General features: G+C 41.6%; 1 protein-coding gene across 1 annotated transcript in view; it reads left to right on the top strand.

Moving 5' to 3' along the window:
* Window positions 1–17,702, top strand: part of LOC118082750 (uncharacterized) — a 139,800-nt gene that overhangs the window by 19,354 nt on the left and 102,744 nt on the right. The window contains exons 4-7 of the mRNA XM_060273266.2: window positions 433–524; window positions 4,821–4,873; window positions 9,762–10,512; window positions 12,286–12,446. Of these exons, the coding sequence (XP_060129249.2) occupies window positions 433–524; window positions 4,821–4,873; window positions 9,762–10,512; window positions 12,286–12,446 (1,057 nt within the window). The remainder of the gene's footprint in view (window positions 1–432; window positions 525–4,820; window positions 4,874–9,761; window positions 10,513–12,285; window positions 12,447–17,702) is intronic.

Raw genomic sequence — 17,702 nt, 5'->3', positions numbered from 1 at the left:
CTCTAATGCCTCAGAGGACAGGCTAAGATCTAGTGGAACTGAGAAATAGGAGGGTGCATTGTGACTGAACACTGGGAGTAAGAGCAGTTCATTACTGGGACCAATTACTTGTTTCCCCATTTTTCTTTTCCAATAGACACTCAACATCCCATGGATCTTTTGATGTTTGAGAATGTCCAGCTCTTATTGGGCTTTGTGGGAGTTGCCCCCTTTAGGGTTGTTGTGGTTTTTTAAAATCACCACTGCTGCAATACTTGAGGTTATCTCAAGCATGCTTAATACCACTTGAGATCCTTTCTGGTTTAATTCCCATCAGCACAGGAGTACTGCATTTGCTATTAGAAGGAGTGATTGTCATAGGGGAGTGGCATAGCTCAGTTTCATAGGATCTGGGAAAGTGATCTTTCTGTAACAGCCCTTCTTGCTTTATAGCTTTCATCATGAGAAGCCGATACGCACTGGTGGAGGGTACACATACTTTAGCAAAAAGACATCAGCATGTCCACTTCAAGAAGGTTACCTGAGTGAGTAATAACAACTTTAAACAAATGACATGGAAGTTACGACTTCATTTCACAGGTTGTGCTTGCTCCACACTCCATCAACAGGGTTCCTGAGCTCAATTCCTGTCATTTGTATCAATTCATTGTCCCATCACAAGGGTAAGCTTTTCCTTCTTCAGCTGATTTGTTCATCCAGCCCCACATTCCATGCCCTGCCCAGCAGCAGCCAGTCTTAGGCAGGGGCCTTTACCATCATCACCTGCTAGGCTGCTACATGATCCTTTTAACTGGCAATTAGATGCTGACTATTGAGTCTCAAACCTTCTGCTTGCAGACTGTCTGCTCTAGTCTTTCCAGCAAAGTGCCACCATAAAAGTAGCCCTCAAATCCTCTAAACCCTGGTGGGCTTTGTGGAAGCCTAATCCATGAAAGCCAAAATCCAATTTCAGATACCACATTACTACCACACTGTGGTGCCCACATCTATGTTCCCAAACCTAGGTTTGCTTCTGCGATCTCCAAGCTCACACAGTTCTAGCTCTCCCCAGGGCTCAGTACTTCCCAGTCTTGAAAACCACCCATATACATTCATAGCTACCAGGGACCTTCTGCGGACTACAGGAGTTAAAATGGATTTTTTTTACCCATGAGGGCTAGAAACTTCTCATTAGGAAAACAGTTATAGCCAAAGAGTGAAACACCCTGCTGAGACACCCATCTGCAAAAAACTACCAGGCTTGTGAGGCAGGGACTTTTCCGCAGTAGCTCCTCATTTTTAATGATGTTAGGCAGGCCCTGTCTCTGACCTCTTTTAAACACACTTTAAAAAAATAACCTCCATTGGTCTTTGTGGGTAAAATTTTGGTGCTGAGTAACATGTGCTATTTGTTCTGTGCTGGTTTTGTATTTTATTTTGGGAATTTGCTTAGCTTTTAATGCTTATAATATTTTATTGTATATCCTTACTGACTGTGAGGCAGTTTGGCCTGAGAAATGGCATAGGAACTAAGGTTGCCAGACTCAATAGAGGACAGGACTTCTGTGCCTTTAATTGCCCTGCTCTCTTTTGAGTCTGGAAACCTTAAAGAGAAACCAGCAGACCCTTTGCTTGGAAATTAAACAAAGGGTCTGCTGGTTTCTCTTTAAGGTTTCCAGACTCAAAAGAGAACAGGGCAATTAAAGGCACAGAAGTCCTGTCCTCTATTGAGTCTGGCAACCCTAATAGGAACCCCTGACATGCTATTTGCACATTCAGTGAACAGACATGGAGGGTGACACCACAGCAGCAGCCTTCATCCTCATACATTCATTATGGCATTTGCAGAAAACATCAGCTGCACTGGAGTTCTCCCCATAGACCATGCATTCGTGGAAAGATTTCTATCATGCCACAATGCAGCATCTTCACACAGACAGACAGATGTGTCTTCATTGAGCACGTAAAGAATGTCTGTTAAGAACCTTATCATAAAAGCAGATGAGGTGCTGCTTGGTATTTTAGGGAAATGTCCTTGGTGGAATGAACAGATAAAACTTGCAGTTGCCAAGACCAGGGATGCTTCCAAAAAGCCCTGCAACTAGACACATTTTCTTTCAAGTCCTAGTCCAAAATGTCCTAAAGTAACCAGTATATACTTCTAGTTCCCCACAGCATTCTGAATACCATTATTACTTCAGATTGACTAGAGAGGGTGGTCTATTTGCTGTATACGAACCATAAAAATATCCAGCCAGTTCTCAGCTGATGAAATTGTTCCACTCATCAACCTTATGTATTGACACTCTGGCTACTTAAAGAAGGTTACATTTCTGCCTTCAGACTCAAGCTTAGCTTGGTATAATATGTGTCTTCTTACTAGCTCATAGAGATGAGGACTTTTGAAATCACCATTTGTCAGACAAAAAAAAACATTTCCCTGCTATTTATATTAAAAAAGAATCCTCTGCATTTTATCATGCTCATGGGATTGAATTCCTCATGGCTTTGGATTGTAGCAGCTGTATTCTCATTTTCTGTGGATATTTTAGTAGTATGTCAGACTTTGATGGTGTTTCAGGTTGAGTCATCATTAAAAGTCAAAACATTTTTGTGGCCTCATATCAATGGACAGTTAATATAGTGCACACACTAAAAACATTATCTCTTTGAGCAACGCTGGGTTATATATGTTATTTTGAGCTACATACGTATTTTTTTATTTACTATGTGTGCTTTGTTTATCTATCATAACTTTTAATTACTGTTACACTCTGTCATATTTCTTTTTAAAAAAGCAACGCCAACACAAGTTGTTTGTTTGCATTAGCTGAAGTGACATAAAACAGACTCTCAGACCTAGACATTTCTTTCAAAATTCCTCTCCCACTTTTGATGTCTTCACAGAAGTATTTAGACCACTGCCGTCCATCACCTCACGACCTCTTGCAATTGCCTCCAAATGAAATTATCTTCCCTTAATCCAAAAAGGAGGTTGCGGTTACCATAGCTGACCTCCCACTGCTAGGCCCAACTCTCCTGCGGTATTTATTTCAAGCTTTCTTAGCTCTCGTACCTGGAGTGGGGAGGGCCAGTCCGGAGTTTTAACTGGCATATTTTAAAAGTCTTGTCTATTATGTAGTATTTATGAGAGGAAGTAGAGTTGGACATTCCTGCTGCCCGTAGGGTATAAGAACACTATGTACCTTTTGCCACTAGAACATGTAAATGCAGACGGTTAGTTAACAGAAGACACACATACCTCATGCCTTTACATCTGAAGGGAGATGCCAGAGGAATGTAAACTTTTATTTGGAGCAAGCCTTCAGGTGGAGGATTGCCATATGCCACACAAGGAAATTCCAGCCTACCCTCTAAAAATTATACTGGGGAGGAAAACTATGAATAGAAAGTTTGTACAGTGTAATGAACATGGAGCAAGTACATCACTAGGGATTGGACGGTGGCACGCAAGATTGAAAACACATACTTTGGATCACATCATGTTTTCAAAATTATACCGAGAAGACAACAAACAAACATTTTAATGTGTCATTGAAGTGTCTGAAATATCTCCAGGGAAGAGGCATTTTATTGTCTGGATAATTTATTTTTCTTCAAGCATTTCAGAACATAGTGGATGACTTTTCAAAAAGGAATACCCCCCCCCCCCCCGGGGCCAGTTAGAATTGTGTTGTGTTGTCCATTCATGGAAACAAATCACATTTTCTCTGAAACAGCTGAGCTGGTTTCATGATTGCAGGTTGAACCATTAATAAATCTTTGGTAAACTTATAGCACTATTCTCCTTTGGTATTGCTGTCAAGACATAGAATTTAGCCTTTCTACATCCTTCACAACTGAATGCTGAGATCAAATTTTGAATTAAAATTGAAAGATTTCATTCACATTTTGAATGTTTAGAATTAATTGCTTCTCTCAGCGAAATGCATTTAAGTATCTTGTTACACAGACCTTGCTTGCTATCAGTCATCTCTTGTCGTATTTTAGAAACAATGAATATGGACTGGTGGCAACCCATCCTAGCTAAGCTCTACACCTACATACATAATACAGCTCAAATGCCAGCTGGTTGGAAACTGAACATCATCGTGCCAATCTACAAAAAAGGAGATAAAACTCTCCCCCAAAACTACCGCCCCATTAGCCTGCTGGATATCCCCTCCAAACTCTATGCTCGCCATCTGCTCACCAAAATAACAATGCAAAGCCAATTCAAACATTACACCTTCCCACAAGTAGACCACAATACCTTTGACCACCGCTGCCACAAGAAAACTTTCCATAAGACCATCCCCCATATAGGCTATAACATTCGAAAACTGCTCACAGTTTAACTGCCGTTGCTGGTGTAAAGGCAGCTCTTGTAGTTGGGACCATCCCATGGGGATGCTGATTCCAGACGTTCTGGCCTTTCAGTAGGCCATGCATAATTTTTTTGGGGAGCTTCTGTGGTAAGGGATTGTAGCCTTTGAATTGGTCTTCAAATAATATCATTTGACAAGTTCCCTCATCTGAGCAGCCAGGCCAATCAAATCTGCTAACAAGTCATAAATATTATCCTGAGCAAAAGAATTGTACTAAAACAGAACTTCCAGAAGAATTTCATGACCTGCTGACAGAACAATCACCTCAGATAATTCCCTTTGACATGAAACTAGGTCAGTTTTCTGGGAACTGTACTCGCAGTATGAAACTGTGCCATCCCAGTCTTTGGTAAGCGGGCGTAAATCATTTGCTTCACAGCTGCTGTACTTGAAGGAATGCTGCTTTTGTGTTTCCCATACATTTATTATTACTTGATATGTATTTCCCCTCAGAAACATATGGGATTCCTGAAGATGATCCAGAATCTCTGAGATTGCCTATACAGGTCTGTCCAATTGCAGTTTTATCATTCTGCATGTGGGGTGGTTCATGTTTGAGCATAACTACAGATGGTAGTGATTCAAAATATATAAGCCAGCTGATTAACATTTTACCCATGTACCACATGCTGTTTGGTTTTTGCAGAAATGTTATGTGCATATGAATCTGGCAACTCTGAGAAAATACGCTAAGCTAGAAAATCAGCAGCACAACTGACCATTCCAGATGCCTTGGTTCAGTGGCTGGAATGGTGATAGGTATCAAGGAGAAGGTGAAAAATGGTGGCAGGCTGGCAGGGAACTGGTACGAAGGAGGAAAAAGACAGCTTGATAGTCTTCCGCATTCTTTTAATAAACTGCCTATGTTGAGCTACAGCAGGCAAGGAAGCATTGGCACTGGGGCTGATTTATTTTGATTGCACCCTATTTTATGGTCTTCCTATTTGCATGTTATTTATTGTTTTAATGTTTTGAATTGCGTATTTATATACTTGCATAATACGTGGTTTAGTTTATCTGCTTTTCTTTGCTGCCTCGTGAGGATTCCCCCCCCAAAAATAGGATATAAATTTATTAAACCAATAAAATAAAAGGTATCTTCTAATTTCAATAAGCAGTGCAACTAACCATGCCTGAGAGCATTCCGATCTGTACTGTTAGCACCCCAGCTTGAACTGCTTATGGTTCCTTCCTTCAGAAAGCAGCTCTATGGTGCAGAGAGTAAGGAATCTCCATCTGGCGGCCGAATGGGCTCTTCTGCTTCAAGTCTCATGATGCCTAACACCATGATCCTCATGGGATAAATTGACAAATACTCATAAAGTTAAAGGAAACTGAGAGCCATGTTGGATCCCTGAAACAAGGGAGAAAAAGCGCTCCTTCTCTTTGTGTAGCAGGTCTACAGCTGATCCGCCTTTCTTTCTTCACGTGGACATATGTGCGCTGTCTCTTTTAGCTCTGGAATCACCCTGGAGGGGGAGATGAAGAAGCTCCTGTTTCACAATTCTGAAACAAGCAATGGAAGACTAAATGTAACTTGCTTGTTCTTCCCCTCAACTGCACCTCCCCACCACACCCCAATGTCTTTAAAACATCTAAAGCCATTGGGACTTTGGCACTGCACACTTTTCTCGGTCACTTTAGAAATAATAATCAGTTTGAATGCCATTTCCCCGGTCTCAGATTCTGCCAATTAACTCTCTGCGTTTTTTTTTTTACATCAGCCACAAATATTTAAAGCTTCCGAGATTTCCCCTTGTAAATAATCTGACCTTCATTTTCAGTCACCGCCTCTCTCTGTGTGTGTACATACAGGAGGAGGAGACAAGAACATGCTGTGGTTGCCAGAATTCAGGGTTTGCTGTGAAACTGTAACATTCTGTTGTGAGCCGTGTTGATATGCCGCAGGTGCATAAGTTGGACAGCACTGGTAACAACCTGAACTATTTCACTTGCCTCTGCAAGTGACGCATATGCATTGTACACAACATTTTAAAAAATGCATAGATTGGAGTACAGCTTATAGTACTGTAGGACTGTTTGATCACATGCTCATTTGAGGAATGCAAAAAGCTGAAACTAAACCAAGGCATAACCTGACCATCTTTAATGCACTGAAACATATTCAAAGCATTTTGGCCTAGCAGCTAGAAGCTCAACCTTTTTAACACTGATTGCCCCATCAACATCTCTCTTTTTTAAATAATAAAACTCTCTCTCCCTAATAATATTATTATAATATTATTATCTCTCCCTCTCTGTCTAAAATTTGCATATCACATGCTAGCTTTGCAACAAAAATATTCCTTCAGTAGCACCTTAAAGACCAACTAAGTTTTTATTTTGGTATGAGCTTTCGTGTGCATGCACACTTCTTCAGATACCAAGTGTGCATCTGAAGAAGTGTGCATGCACACGAAAGCTCATACCAAAATAAAAACTTAGTTGGTCTTTAAGGTGCTACTGAAGGAATTTTTTTATTTTACTTCGACCCAGACCAACACGGCTACCTACCTGTAACCATAGCTTTGCAACAGCTTGCTGTCTATGAAAGTTTTAATTGGGGAATTCTTCAGTAGTGTCACTGTTTGAAACAATGGGCAACAGCCCCAGAGTACATAACTTCCAAATAGGGATGGCTAAGGATGAATAATTAACTGATAAAAGGTGAGTTGGGGACTGCTAGCACTGGAAGCAGAAATCTGTTTATCCACAAGCTTGGTACCAGTTCACATGGCTTGCATTTTCAGCTTCCCACATCGCCATGGCAAGGCAAGTTATCTTGGCTTGGACAAATGGTGCCTGTCATTTTTATTTTTATTTAAATTTTTGGAACGGGTGCATCTTCAGGGAGCAAATGCTGCCAAACAAGACAGGGTCCCATCAAATTCCATTTCATCTCCTAGATTATAGTGATCCTATTGAGGGGTGCATTTTGCCATGCCAGAAAGAAATTTAGGCATTCACTGACTGTCCACTTGAGTGTTTTTGTGTTTGGGGGATAGTTCTTCCTTTCCCCTACTCTTCTTCACCAGCTCCACTGCTTTTTAGGACAGCAAGACCATTGGCAGCAGAATATTTTCATAAATACCCTATTCCAGACATTCATTCATCTCTGTAAAATAGTTGTAAAGCGGGCACATCAAACCCACACCTCTCTCTCTCTCTCTCTCTCTCTCTCCCTCTCTCACACCCTCCCCCAATGCTCAAAGGGCAGCTTGTTTCTCTCCTCATGGGTTGCAATTTCCATTCACGCTGACAGTTTACAGATTACTGGTGGTTTACTGCTGCCATGCCTCTTCTTGTTGTTAGGTAGCTTCATTAGCACTGGAAGAAACAGACAGTAGCTTCTTGCTCTTTGTCCTGGAAACTTTGAAAGATGCATTCTTGAGAATTCTAGCATTTACTGCTGTGAACTCCCTTTTCAAAAGCAGAGTCCTTCTGATTTCCTCACTCAAAGCAAGGAATTGTGGGATACTTTCCCCCAGCATGGTAGTTTAAGCATAACACAAAGGCGCTGAATCTGATGTCTCTGAGACAAGGGGGTTAAGTGGCTCCCAGTGGCACACTGGAGTAGCTCAGACTTTCGTAAGGCAGGCCTGTGGCAACAGTCAGATAGTCTCAAAGGACGATGGGCCAAGTGAATGCACGAATCTGTGTGTTTTAATTGGCCTATGGGGAAGGGAAGGGTTGCAGTGGCAAGGGCACTGGTTGCAGTGGGAGGATGTTTACTAGAGCATGACTTATATGTGCCACAAAATTCATCGGTTCATCCTTAACTGAAGTTTGTACAGATATAGGCTTGGATCCTAAGATAAGTAGGCCAAACCCTACGCCAAAGGATAAATGGACATAAATCTGACATCAGGAATCACAAGACAGAGAAACCAGTAGGAGAACACTTCAGTCTCCCAGGACATTCTATACAAGATCTCAAAGCAGCTGTTTTATTACAGAAAATTTTCAGAAACAGACTGGAAAGAGAAGTTGCTGAATTGCAACTCATTAGCAAGCTTAAAACCATGGAGCCACCTGGAATGAACAGAGACATAGGATTCTTATCTCATTATACATGATCTAGCTTTCCTTAGCACCTCAGCCCTCGCTCCCCCCCGCAAGACCAATTGCAGTCATTAACAGTCGTTAACAGTCATCAACAGGTTTACCACTCCTATCAGCCCATCTCCCGTTCCCATCACCCCCACCCCCACCCTCTGAATATACATAAGGGTCTGGTTACTTCTGTTTCAGTGTATCTGATGAAGTGTGCATGCACACGAAAGCTCATACCAAAATAAAAACTTAGTTGGTCTTTAAGGTGCTACTGAAGGAATTTTTTTTATATGGAAGAAAGTTCATGGAAAGAAGGGGGGAAATCCTAAACCACCCCACCACCTCTAAGCTGCCTGTGCCCCCTTAAAAGACTCTCCAGAGGATATGGGGCTCATCCTGAACTCTCTGTAATGGGCAAGGAGCTTGCTGGGAGAGAGGGAATTGCCAAAATGAGAGGGCTTTGTTCAGATTTGGGTTAATCCCTTCTCCCCCAGAAGCTCCCTGCACCCCATCCCACACTGTATATAGGACAGCACACCCAACCATACAGAATTTTCAAGAGGCACAAGGAGAGAAGATGGTGGGAATGTTCTTTCCATGAATTTCATTCTGTTCACTTATTTTTGGAGCTGAGCCATAAAAAACAGCTGGGAAGGGAAAGTGAGGGGACACAGGTGAAACTTGGGGATAAGAGGGGCTGGAGGCTGTTTCGATTTGCATGTAACTGTCCCTAAGGGTATGCTTGCACAGGTTTGGTTTGCACATAATACCAAGCCATGGTTTATTACAGGTACTCTTAAAAGTGTAGCAAATTGTCCATGTTTTGGTTTAGTTGTAATAAGATTTAGCATCACTGGAGGGTCACCACTGGGATTTTCTGACCCAGGAAGCAAAATAGTCTTTTCCCCATCTCTTGTAGCTTTAACAGCATATTCCAAAGTATCCCCACTGATTTCTATGCGTTTGTTTAAAACAAGCCATTTGATCTTTGCTGCCCTGTTGTGTTGCACCGTTTGGCATTTCTCTCAACTCTGAGCCTCAAGCCACCCATGGAGCTAGCTAACAGTGCCGCTGTTTATGATGTATGGGCACTGCTGTTTATGAACTCTTTTCCCTTGCCAGCTCTGAAAGGAAGTAGGAATAAATTTGTGGGAAAGATTGTACATTGTCCATACTTACACATACTTGAATTAATTCCCCATTTTTAATGATAATAATAATAATCTGTTTGAGTCACTATTTGGGATGAAACTTGATTTTTACTGGACTAATTAAATCTCCCAGGATTACCTTAAGAGGAGATGGCTGAAGTGTGACCTTCCTTTGGGTTTTCTTTTTCAGCAGCTCCTGCGTCTGGCTGCAGAAACCGACCTACTCCAACACATGAAAAGACTTGCTTCCTGTACTATGGTACATAAAACTCAGGACATGCTTGGTTTGGAATTGCTCAAAGAGTTTTTAGAATATGACTGTGGGATTCAGCAGGAATGCATCACAGAAGGTCCAAATGTCAGTAAAGTTGTGGAAGAAGCTCAACGGAGGTCTATCGTGGATCATTCTGAGCCATTAAACCCACAATGCATCCAGTCAGTAGAGAATTCAGCTGTGCTTCTAAAGTTGTTGAGAAGTTGCCAGGTCAAAGGAGGAGATGCAGCAGCTGTCATCGAGTTCCTTAGAAAGACTCTAGTCAATAAGTGGCTTGATGGAGAGAAGGCAACTCAAGAAATTTCCAACAAGGAGCAACAGATTGATGATGGGTGCTGGTTTGTTTTTCAAAGGATATGTCTACCAGAGCCTTTTCAGAAGAACTTGGATAAGGGCAAAAGAGGATTTGAGCAACCCCATATCAAAGATCTAAGATGTCCAGAAGAACAAGAAAATAAAGAAAATAAACTGTCAACTGTTTTCAACTCCATTATGATGTTACCTAAACTTCTTCGTGAGGAAGAGGAAAAAATGCTGTTCCAGTCTTTACGGAATATGTCCAGAGGAGAAAGAACAGTATATCTCAAACAACACGGTCTTTTACAGAACAGCCTCCACAACCCATTTATTCCAGGACTAAGTGAGAGACCTCGTGGTCTTTGGACAGGTAGCTTGCCTTTCAGCCTTTAAAATATATATATATATAATACACATTTTAATCTCACTCCCCTTTCTAAATACCCACAGCAGCATCTGTCATTTGGCAAATTTTGGAGAACTCGGCAAGCCTTTCCTTACCAAAGGAAGTTGGCAGCCATGATGAATGTGCCTTTTCAGGTCAAATCAACCTTGCATTTGTAGTGAACCATTAAAAATCTTACAAAGACATTTTGTTTAAAGTACTTACATGATGTCTTTCAGGACTAAGCCTCCCAAGGTGGCATCTGAAAGGTAACTTATTTCACACACATAATCGAGCCTCATATACACATAGCAGGAACATTGAGCTCCCAAATGATTCACAGTACAATCCACTTGGCAATGCTTCCAGTTCAGATCCCCAGTGACCTTCCTTTTACCCATCCACCTGGAATGCAAAATCCTGGCGTGCAAAGATGGGATTGCTGCAAGTGAATAGAAGACACAAATGGCCAGTTAGCAGTTTGAGAAAGAGATGTCACTGTTGTGACCTTACTCTATACCAGGCTTCCTCAGCCTTGGCCCTCCAGATGTTTTTGGCCTACAACTCCCATAATCCCTAGCTAGCAGGACCAGTGGTCAGGGATTCTGGGAATTGTAGTCTCGAAACACCTGGAGGGCCGAGGTTGAGGAAGCCTGCTCTATACTACCAAGTCTGACAAGTCTTTCAAGCCATGTGGACTTTGAGCCTGTAGTGCGCTGAGGCATTTAATGTGTCTGCTGACATCTCTTATGCATAGAATTTTAGCACTGACTACCATCCTGACAGGGATGCGGGTGGCGCTGTGGGTTAAACCACTGAGCCTAGGGCTTGCCGATCAAAAGGTCGGCGGTTCGAATCCCCGCAATGGGGTGAGCTCCCATTGCTCGGTCCCAGCTCCTGCTAACCTAGCAGTTCGAAAGCACGCCAAAGTGCAAGTAGATAAATAGGTACCACTCCGGCGGGAAGGTAAATGGCATTTCCGTGCGCTACTCTGGTTCCCCAGAAGTGGCTTTGTCATGCTGGCCACATGACCTGGAAGCTGTATACCGGCTCCCTCGGCCAACAACACGAGGGTCGGTCACCCCAGAGTCGGTCACGACTGGACCTAATGGTCAGGGGCTTTACCTTTACCTTTACCATCCTGACCATTCAAAATTCACGAGTGGGACCTGTTAACAAAGCATTGTCGTGTGGTGTAATGTGGGATTCAGTTATCCAAGCCATCTTCCAGGAAAATCCATTCCGTTTCTCATTCATTCCCCCTTCCGCCGTACTCTTCCATTTTACCACCTCTCAACATTGGTGAACATTCTGTGGTCACTGAGCATGATCATTCTTTATTGGACTATGTTTAGGGTTCCCCCCTGAAATTTTGCCCCTTTATGTTTTTGGTACTTCTGCAAAGCTTGGGGTTTCCTTAGGCATGCTGATACCTCCATCTTGTCAGTGATGATAAGGATCCACAGTCAAGTAATGAGTTCACTCTTTGCATACACCAGTTATGCATAAGCAGATGTTGGCGAACTACAATTTCCATCATCCCTGACCATCGGCCATGCTTGCTAGCAACATCTGGAGGGCCAAAGATTCCCCACCCCTGGCATAAATGAGAATAGTGTGTCAGGGGAAAATCCTTTCTCAGTGAGAATTTAATACATGTAGCACGCCCACTGTATGCACATCCATTACATGTTTTTCCTTGTGTTTTAAGAATGCTGTCAAAAATCCATCTCTCTCCCTCATTTCCGTATCCAACAGAGCCTAAAACCTTTAAAGTACAACACAAGAAAATCTTCACAAGGCCTGTGTCTCCTTTCTCTAACGATCGTATGTACAACATCAAATCTCTGAAGGAAAACTTCCACGTGTACAAGAGTGAGAAAGAGCCAACAAAGTTCATTCAGGTCAAGTTACCTCAGGTACAGGAATATTATCTTAAGTCCCCCCTGAGTTTAAGTGAGATCTTCTGTAAAAACAAACAGCAGAAGTAGATTGCTTGATTTCATTCTTGAAATTTAAAAAGAAATACATTCCTTATATATTTTTTCTATATCTGATTACCGTACTTCTCAGTATATTATCTGTACATTAAAAAAAAAAAAATCACCCATATTCAGACATATACAACCCTCAGCTTTTACAAGTTCATTTACATAAGGAGTAGGGAACCCTTTTCTCCTGCCAAGGACTGCATTAATAATAATAATAATAATAATAATAATAATAATAATAATAATAATAATAACAACTTTATTAGTTATACCCTGTCCATCTAGCTGGGTTTCCCCAGCCACTCTTAGGGGTAAACTGGCACTTTATGCCAGTGGTGTTGGGATCAGAGCCAGAAGTGGGTGGAGTTTGCCTCATTTCATGCCCCCCCTCTTTCTGCAACCTCATCCCTTTCTCTAGTTATATGTACCCATATCTCCCTCCCAGCCCCTGCTTTCTCCTCCCGCTCTCTTCCCCGCAACCCTGTTTCTCTCTTTCTCTGTGTGTGCCACCCCATCTCTTTGATGCTACAGGTGATGAATGTGACCCAGATCTGGCAGAATCTTGTAGGATTTTGGAAAGACTGCCAGAATTTTTCATCAAGATTCCAAACATGTGATGCCAAAGAAAATTTGACCTAGATTCTACTTAGATTAATATCGTCGATAGCACTAAGTCCGTGTGTTTTTCTACATGGCCACATTCTTCAAATCACTCAGTGCTGACCTACACTTAATAGCCATAGTCCAGAGAGGAACTTTAGGTATGCCGTAGGGTTTAAGCATGCCCAGTGGGATTTTTCGCTTTATTATTATTATTATTATTATTATTATTATTATTATTATTAGAGCAGGCCTGCATGCATTATAGTACACAAACTGCTTTTGAAAGCATCCTTAGTTTCACAAACATTGTGTTCCATAAGGCATGTTGGCTGTTGTTTGAGAAACATAAGCTCAAGCCTTCTTTTGGCACGCAGCACTAGTTGTACTGTTCTTTGGATCCTGGCCATTATGTTGAGCAGAAGAAGATGAAGAAGAGAGATGCAAATCAAAGGATTATAACCCCACTCCATAAACATTCCAAGCAAAGCTCCCAAAAAAACGTTCAGGGAGCATTCAGGGAGCTGGTTCTTTCACTTCTCAGTCCTTGGGGGAATCAAAATATCACATAACATGGATTCTGTTCAGTGTTTTTCACTCCAACAGACATTTCCTTTGTAGGTGTTTAGGAACCAGCTTACCAGTGGGAAAGAAATAACTCTTTGAAGAGGACTCTGCTTACACAGTTACTTATTCACTTTCATTTCAACTCATCTTCCCACAAAAATAACAAAGATGGGAATGCACTGAGGTAGGCTGCTTTTCATCCCAGCCGGTGTTGGCAAAACATAGGTATTTTCACCTGATTTCAACAGATTTTTATCCGTCATTTCACTGTTCATGTGGGTGGTCTGTCCTTCTGAGAATATGATGGACACCTGGTTTTCTTTTTTTCTTTTTTCTTTTAAAAAAGTCCTCATGGCTTGAAGAATCAGATACTTTTTTAAAAAACACACACACACATATGCCCATATTATGCTGTTAACTGTTGGTAGTGTGCCAAGATATCGTTAGAAACTTCCAACCAGTGATGAATACACTGTAGAGTCCAGATCAACCTCTCCCTGAACAAAAACAAATCGGAAAAATTCTTGTAAATCTCCAGCAAGCCACATCAGTGATGCCCTCACCACATCAAGACCTCATAAGCATCTTGCAAACAACATGTGGACCACATTAATTATGCGCGTGTAATATTAGATTTCTGAAGCATGCCTCCTGTTTCTTTTGCAATATGCCAGCCATGCTCATGGCATCCAGAAACCACCTGCAAACCACATCAGCTAAAATTAATCATGCAACCTACATAGCTGTGGATTTCCAGCTTATAAGAGACATTTTTTGCTAAACAGCAGTTTATCAGTTGGGTGGGTTCGTTAAATTGATCAGGGAAGCTTGCAGTCTATAACAAGAAGGCATGTCAGTAACAAAAAAATTGCTTTTCCTAGCAGCGTAGTGGAGTAGCACAAAACAGAATTCTATATACATTTGCAATCCAAGAAACTTACAATCTTCATATGCAGATTCAAAATCTGAAGATGTGGGAGGTTCTTTTTCAGCAATATTCTTTTAACTTTTGTTTATGTTATAAAGTACAGTACTTAAAATTGTTTGGTGCAAAATCCATTATTTGAGATGCAGGTGAATGTATCTTGTAAAAAAGCATACAACCACCAGCATAACTGCAACCTACATTGAGAAGGACTCAAAGTATTACATGGTATCTTCAACAAAGTGCATGGAAGTTTGATGCTGAAAGGAGGAGGTATATAAAATAGTAGGTGGATTTCATGAAACAGTTGCTGTTTCAGACTGCCTATCCTTTCCTGATTGTACATGCCATGGTTCTGCCTGGCTGAACTAATAGGAATGAATGTGGCTGGCTGTGATTTATGAATATTAGATGTATCCAACCAGCCTGTTTAACATTCAGGAAAGTGCTGTCTGGAAATACACGCAGGTCACCAGTATCACAGATAATGTACACAAGAAGTGCCCTGCAGAACTAATTTGGATCATGTCAGACCACTAGACAAGTAGTCCTGCCCTAAAATATCTCCCCGTTAGGAAGTTTGTTTTGCTGTGGCTCCTGTCTCGCTCATTAGGTGTTTTGGAAGGAAGTCTAATGTACTACATTATCACTGATGTGGTTTGCATGTGTTTTTCCAGTAATTTCCCCCAACTGTTTGCATTCAGCACTGGACCTGATTGGAGTTCCTTTTTCCTTTACCACAGTGACTGATACTTAGCATGACTAGAGGACTGTAGCCAACACTTTGATTGGTGAATTCCATGGCTTCCCGCCCCTCCTAGCCACGTAATCACCAGACTGTGGGGTGAAACCTCTTATTTATTAGGTACCCTGCTCAAAAATCCAAGATTCCCATGGTTACTCAAAATAGAGAATGTAAACCATCAAAACAAAAGACAAGCCATTAAAGCATAACTGATAAAGCAGTGTTGAAACCAATTGGTCCTTTTTGCCACCTGGAGTCAGACAAACTCCCCTAGAGATGGAACATTCCAGAGCCAAAGTGCCACCACAGAGAAGGCTCTGTCTTCAGGTATTACCTTACTTTCAGGAAAAAGACAGACCTTAATCCTCCTCCTCCTCCTTCTTCCTAACCTTTCCCCAACTTTTCTTGCCTGTCTCTCTTGTATTTGGCACACTCTTGTCCATCGGTCTCTGTTCCTCACAGGGTTTTTCTCTTTCTTCCTCTCTCTGGCTGTCCAATTGGCTTTCTAAAAAAAATTGTGCAAGCTCTGTTCTCTTCCCCCACATGCAGATGCTTCTGACTCTTTGCTTCCTGTCCTTCTGCCAGTCTAATAAACACACTGTTTGCAGTGAGGCTTCCATCAGTACAAGCCCAGGAACTAAGCAATGGCTTAGATGGGAGGGGTCTTGGTAAGAATATGGAAAATATTTGTTTGTTTGTTTTTACTGAATTTATATACCCCCCCCCATACCCGGAGGTCTCAGGGCGGTTCAATATTAAGCTCTATTTTTGCAGATGAGCCACAGATTTGCAAATCTGGTACAAAACATTGGCGAGAGATCCACACTTCTTTATGCATGTTTTGTTTTTGAAATATTTGTTGCTGTTCTCAATGGCCTGCAGTATATGAGAAAATAATGTGGATAGCGATAGGTCTGGCTGTCTCAATTCACTGGGCATTCAATTCTTCTTGCTTTTGCTTATGTGACTTGTAATAGTGTACTTGCATTTTATTATGTTAGCCAGGCCATGAACATAGTCAATTGCTGGCAATTTCATCACCGCACCTGAATAACCATCTAGCCAGAGTTTGCTCCAGAAGACTTCCAGACTACTCTTCAAACTCTACTTTTTTCACCCCTCCTTCTTTTTGCTGAACCAGAGAGAGTTAAGTGTCTTCTAATATAAAAGATTTTGTCCTCAAAAAAAGTTGCTCTGAGGCCCTTTACAAATGTCAATGCACTGTATGGAATAATGGCTTAGCATGTGTTCACATTGTTGCCTTAGAGCACACAGAACTTGTTGTTTGTTTCCAGTGTGTTTCACAGCTCTTTCCCGCATAGTGGTTCACATCAGCTTCAGTTTGTTTCAGTTTGTGCACACTGATGGGTGGGGATGTCTTTACATTATGCAGAGGTGCTCACACCTTGGCTAGCGGCAAATTAGAAATGGCTTAAATGCTCCAACTAGTGTGGAGCTGTTTTGAGAAACAATGCATCAAACAGCAGTACAGTCGTACCTTGGAAGTTGAACAGCTTAGTTCCTGAAAGTTTTGACTCCCAAACGTCGCAAACTCGGAAGTGACTGTTCCGGTTTGCGAACTATTTTTGGAAGCCAAATGTTCAATGGGGCTTCCGTGGCTTCCAATTGGCTGCAGGAGCTTCTAGAAGCCAATCAGAAGCCGCACTTTGAACGTTTTGAAAGTCAAACGGACTTCCAGAATGGATTCCATTCTACTTTGAAGGTATGACTATATCTTAAAACAAACTGGAGGATACTTATGGTTTGGTGTTAAAAACCCAACACTGGAAACTCAGCGAGTGTGCAGTAAATGGTGGTGTGACCGCAGCCTCATAAACACCGTCTAACCCCAATATTGCAAGGTCTCTGTAAAAAAAAATGTAGTCTTTAGATAATTATGATGTTCCTCTTCCATTGCTAAAGCAAATGTTTGAAACTAGAGTTTGAAGTTCTCATTGTCTCACTCAAGTAAGTATCAAATGTGAACATTTGCCACCCTCATAAATAAGTATATAGGATCGAGTACCATCTCCTGGGATACCACAGTGTCCTGTACAGTGATATTACATTGCCACTGTAAGTAGATATATTGGTCTAAATGTTTTAATACGGGATTGTAAGCTGAAGAGAAGTGCTCCCGTCTTTCAACTATCAATTTTCCTGCTGTTGTTGGAAGGAAATGGATGCTGGAATATTCATGGGCTGTGCTTGCATGAACTTGGAAAAAGGACCCTCCCTTTTTGGTATTTCAGTGTTTACCCAGTGTACTCTGCCATATTCTATGCTGTACCCACTGTGGGAACTATTGTGTTGGCCCAAATACTTCAAATGCTTTACTAAGTTCTCT

The sequence above is a fragment of the Zootoca vivipara genome, chromosome 3 (assembly GCF_965207765.1).
Source record: "Zootoca vivipara chromosome 3, rZooViv2.hap1.1, whole genome shotgun sequence".
In the NCBI taxonomy this organism is placed as follows: domain Eukaryota; kingdom Metazoa; phylum Chordata; class Lepidosauria; order Squamata; family Lacertidae; genus Zootoca; species Zootoca vivipara.
The sequence above is the reverse complement of the archived record's forward strand: the minus strand, read 5'-3'. Positions and strand labels throughout refer to the sequence as shown.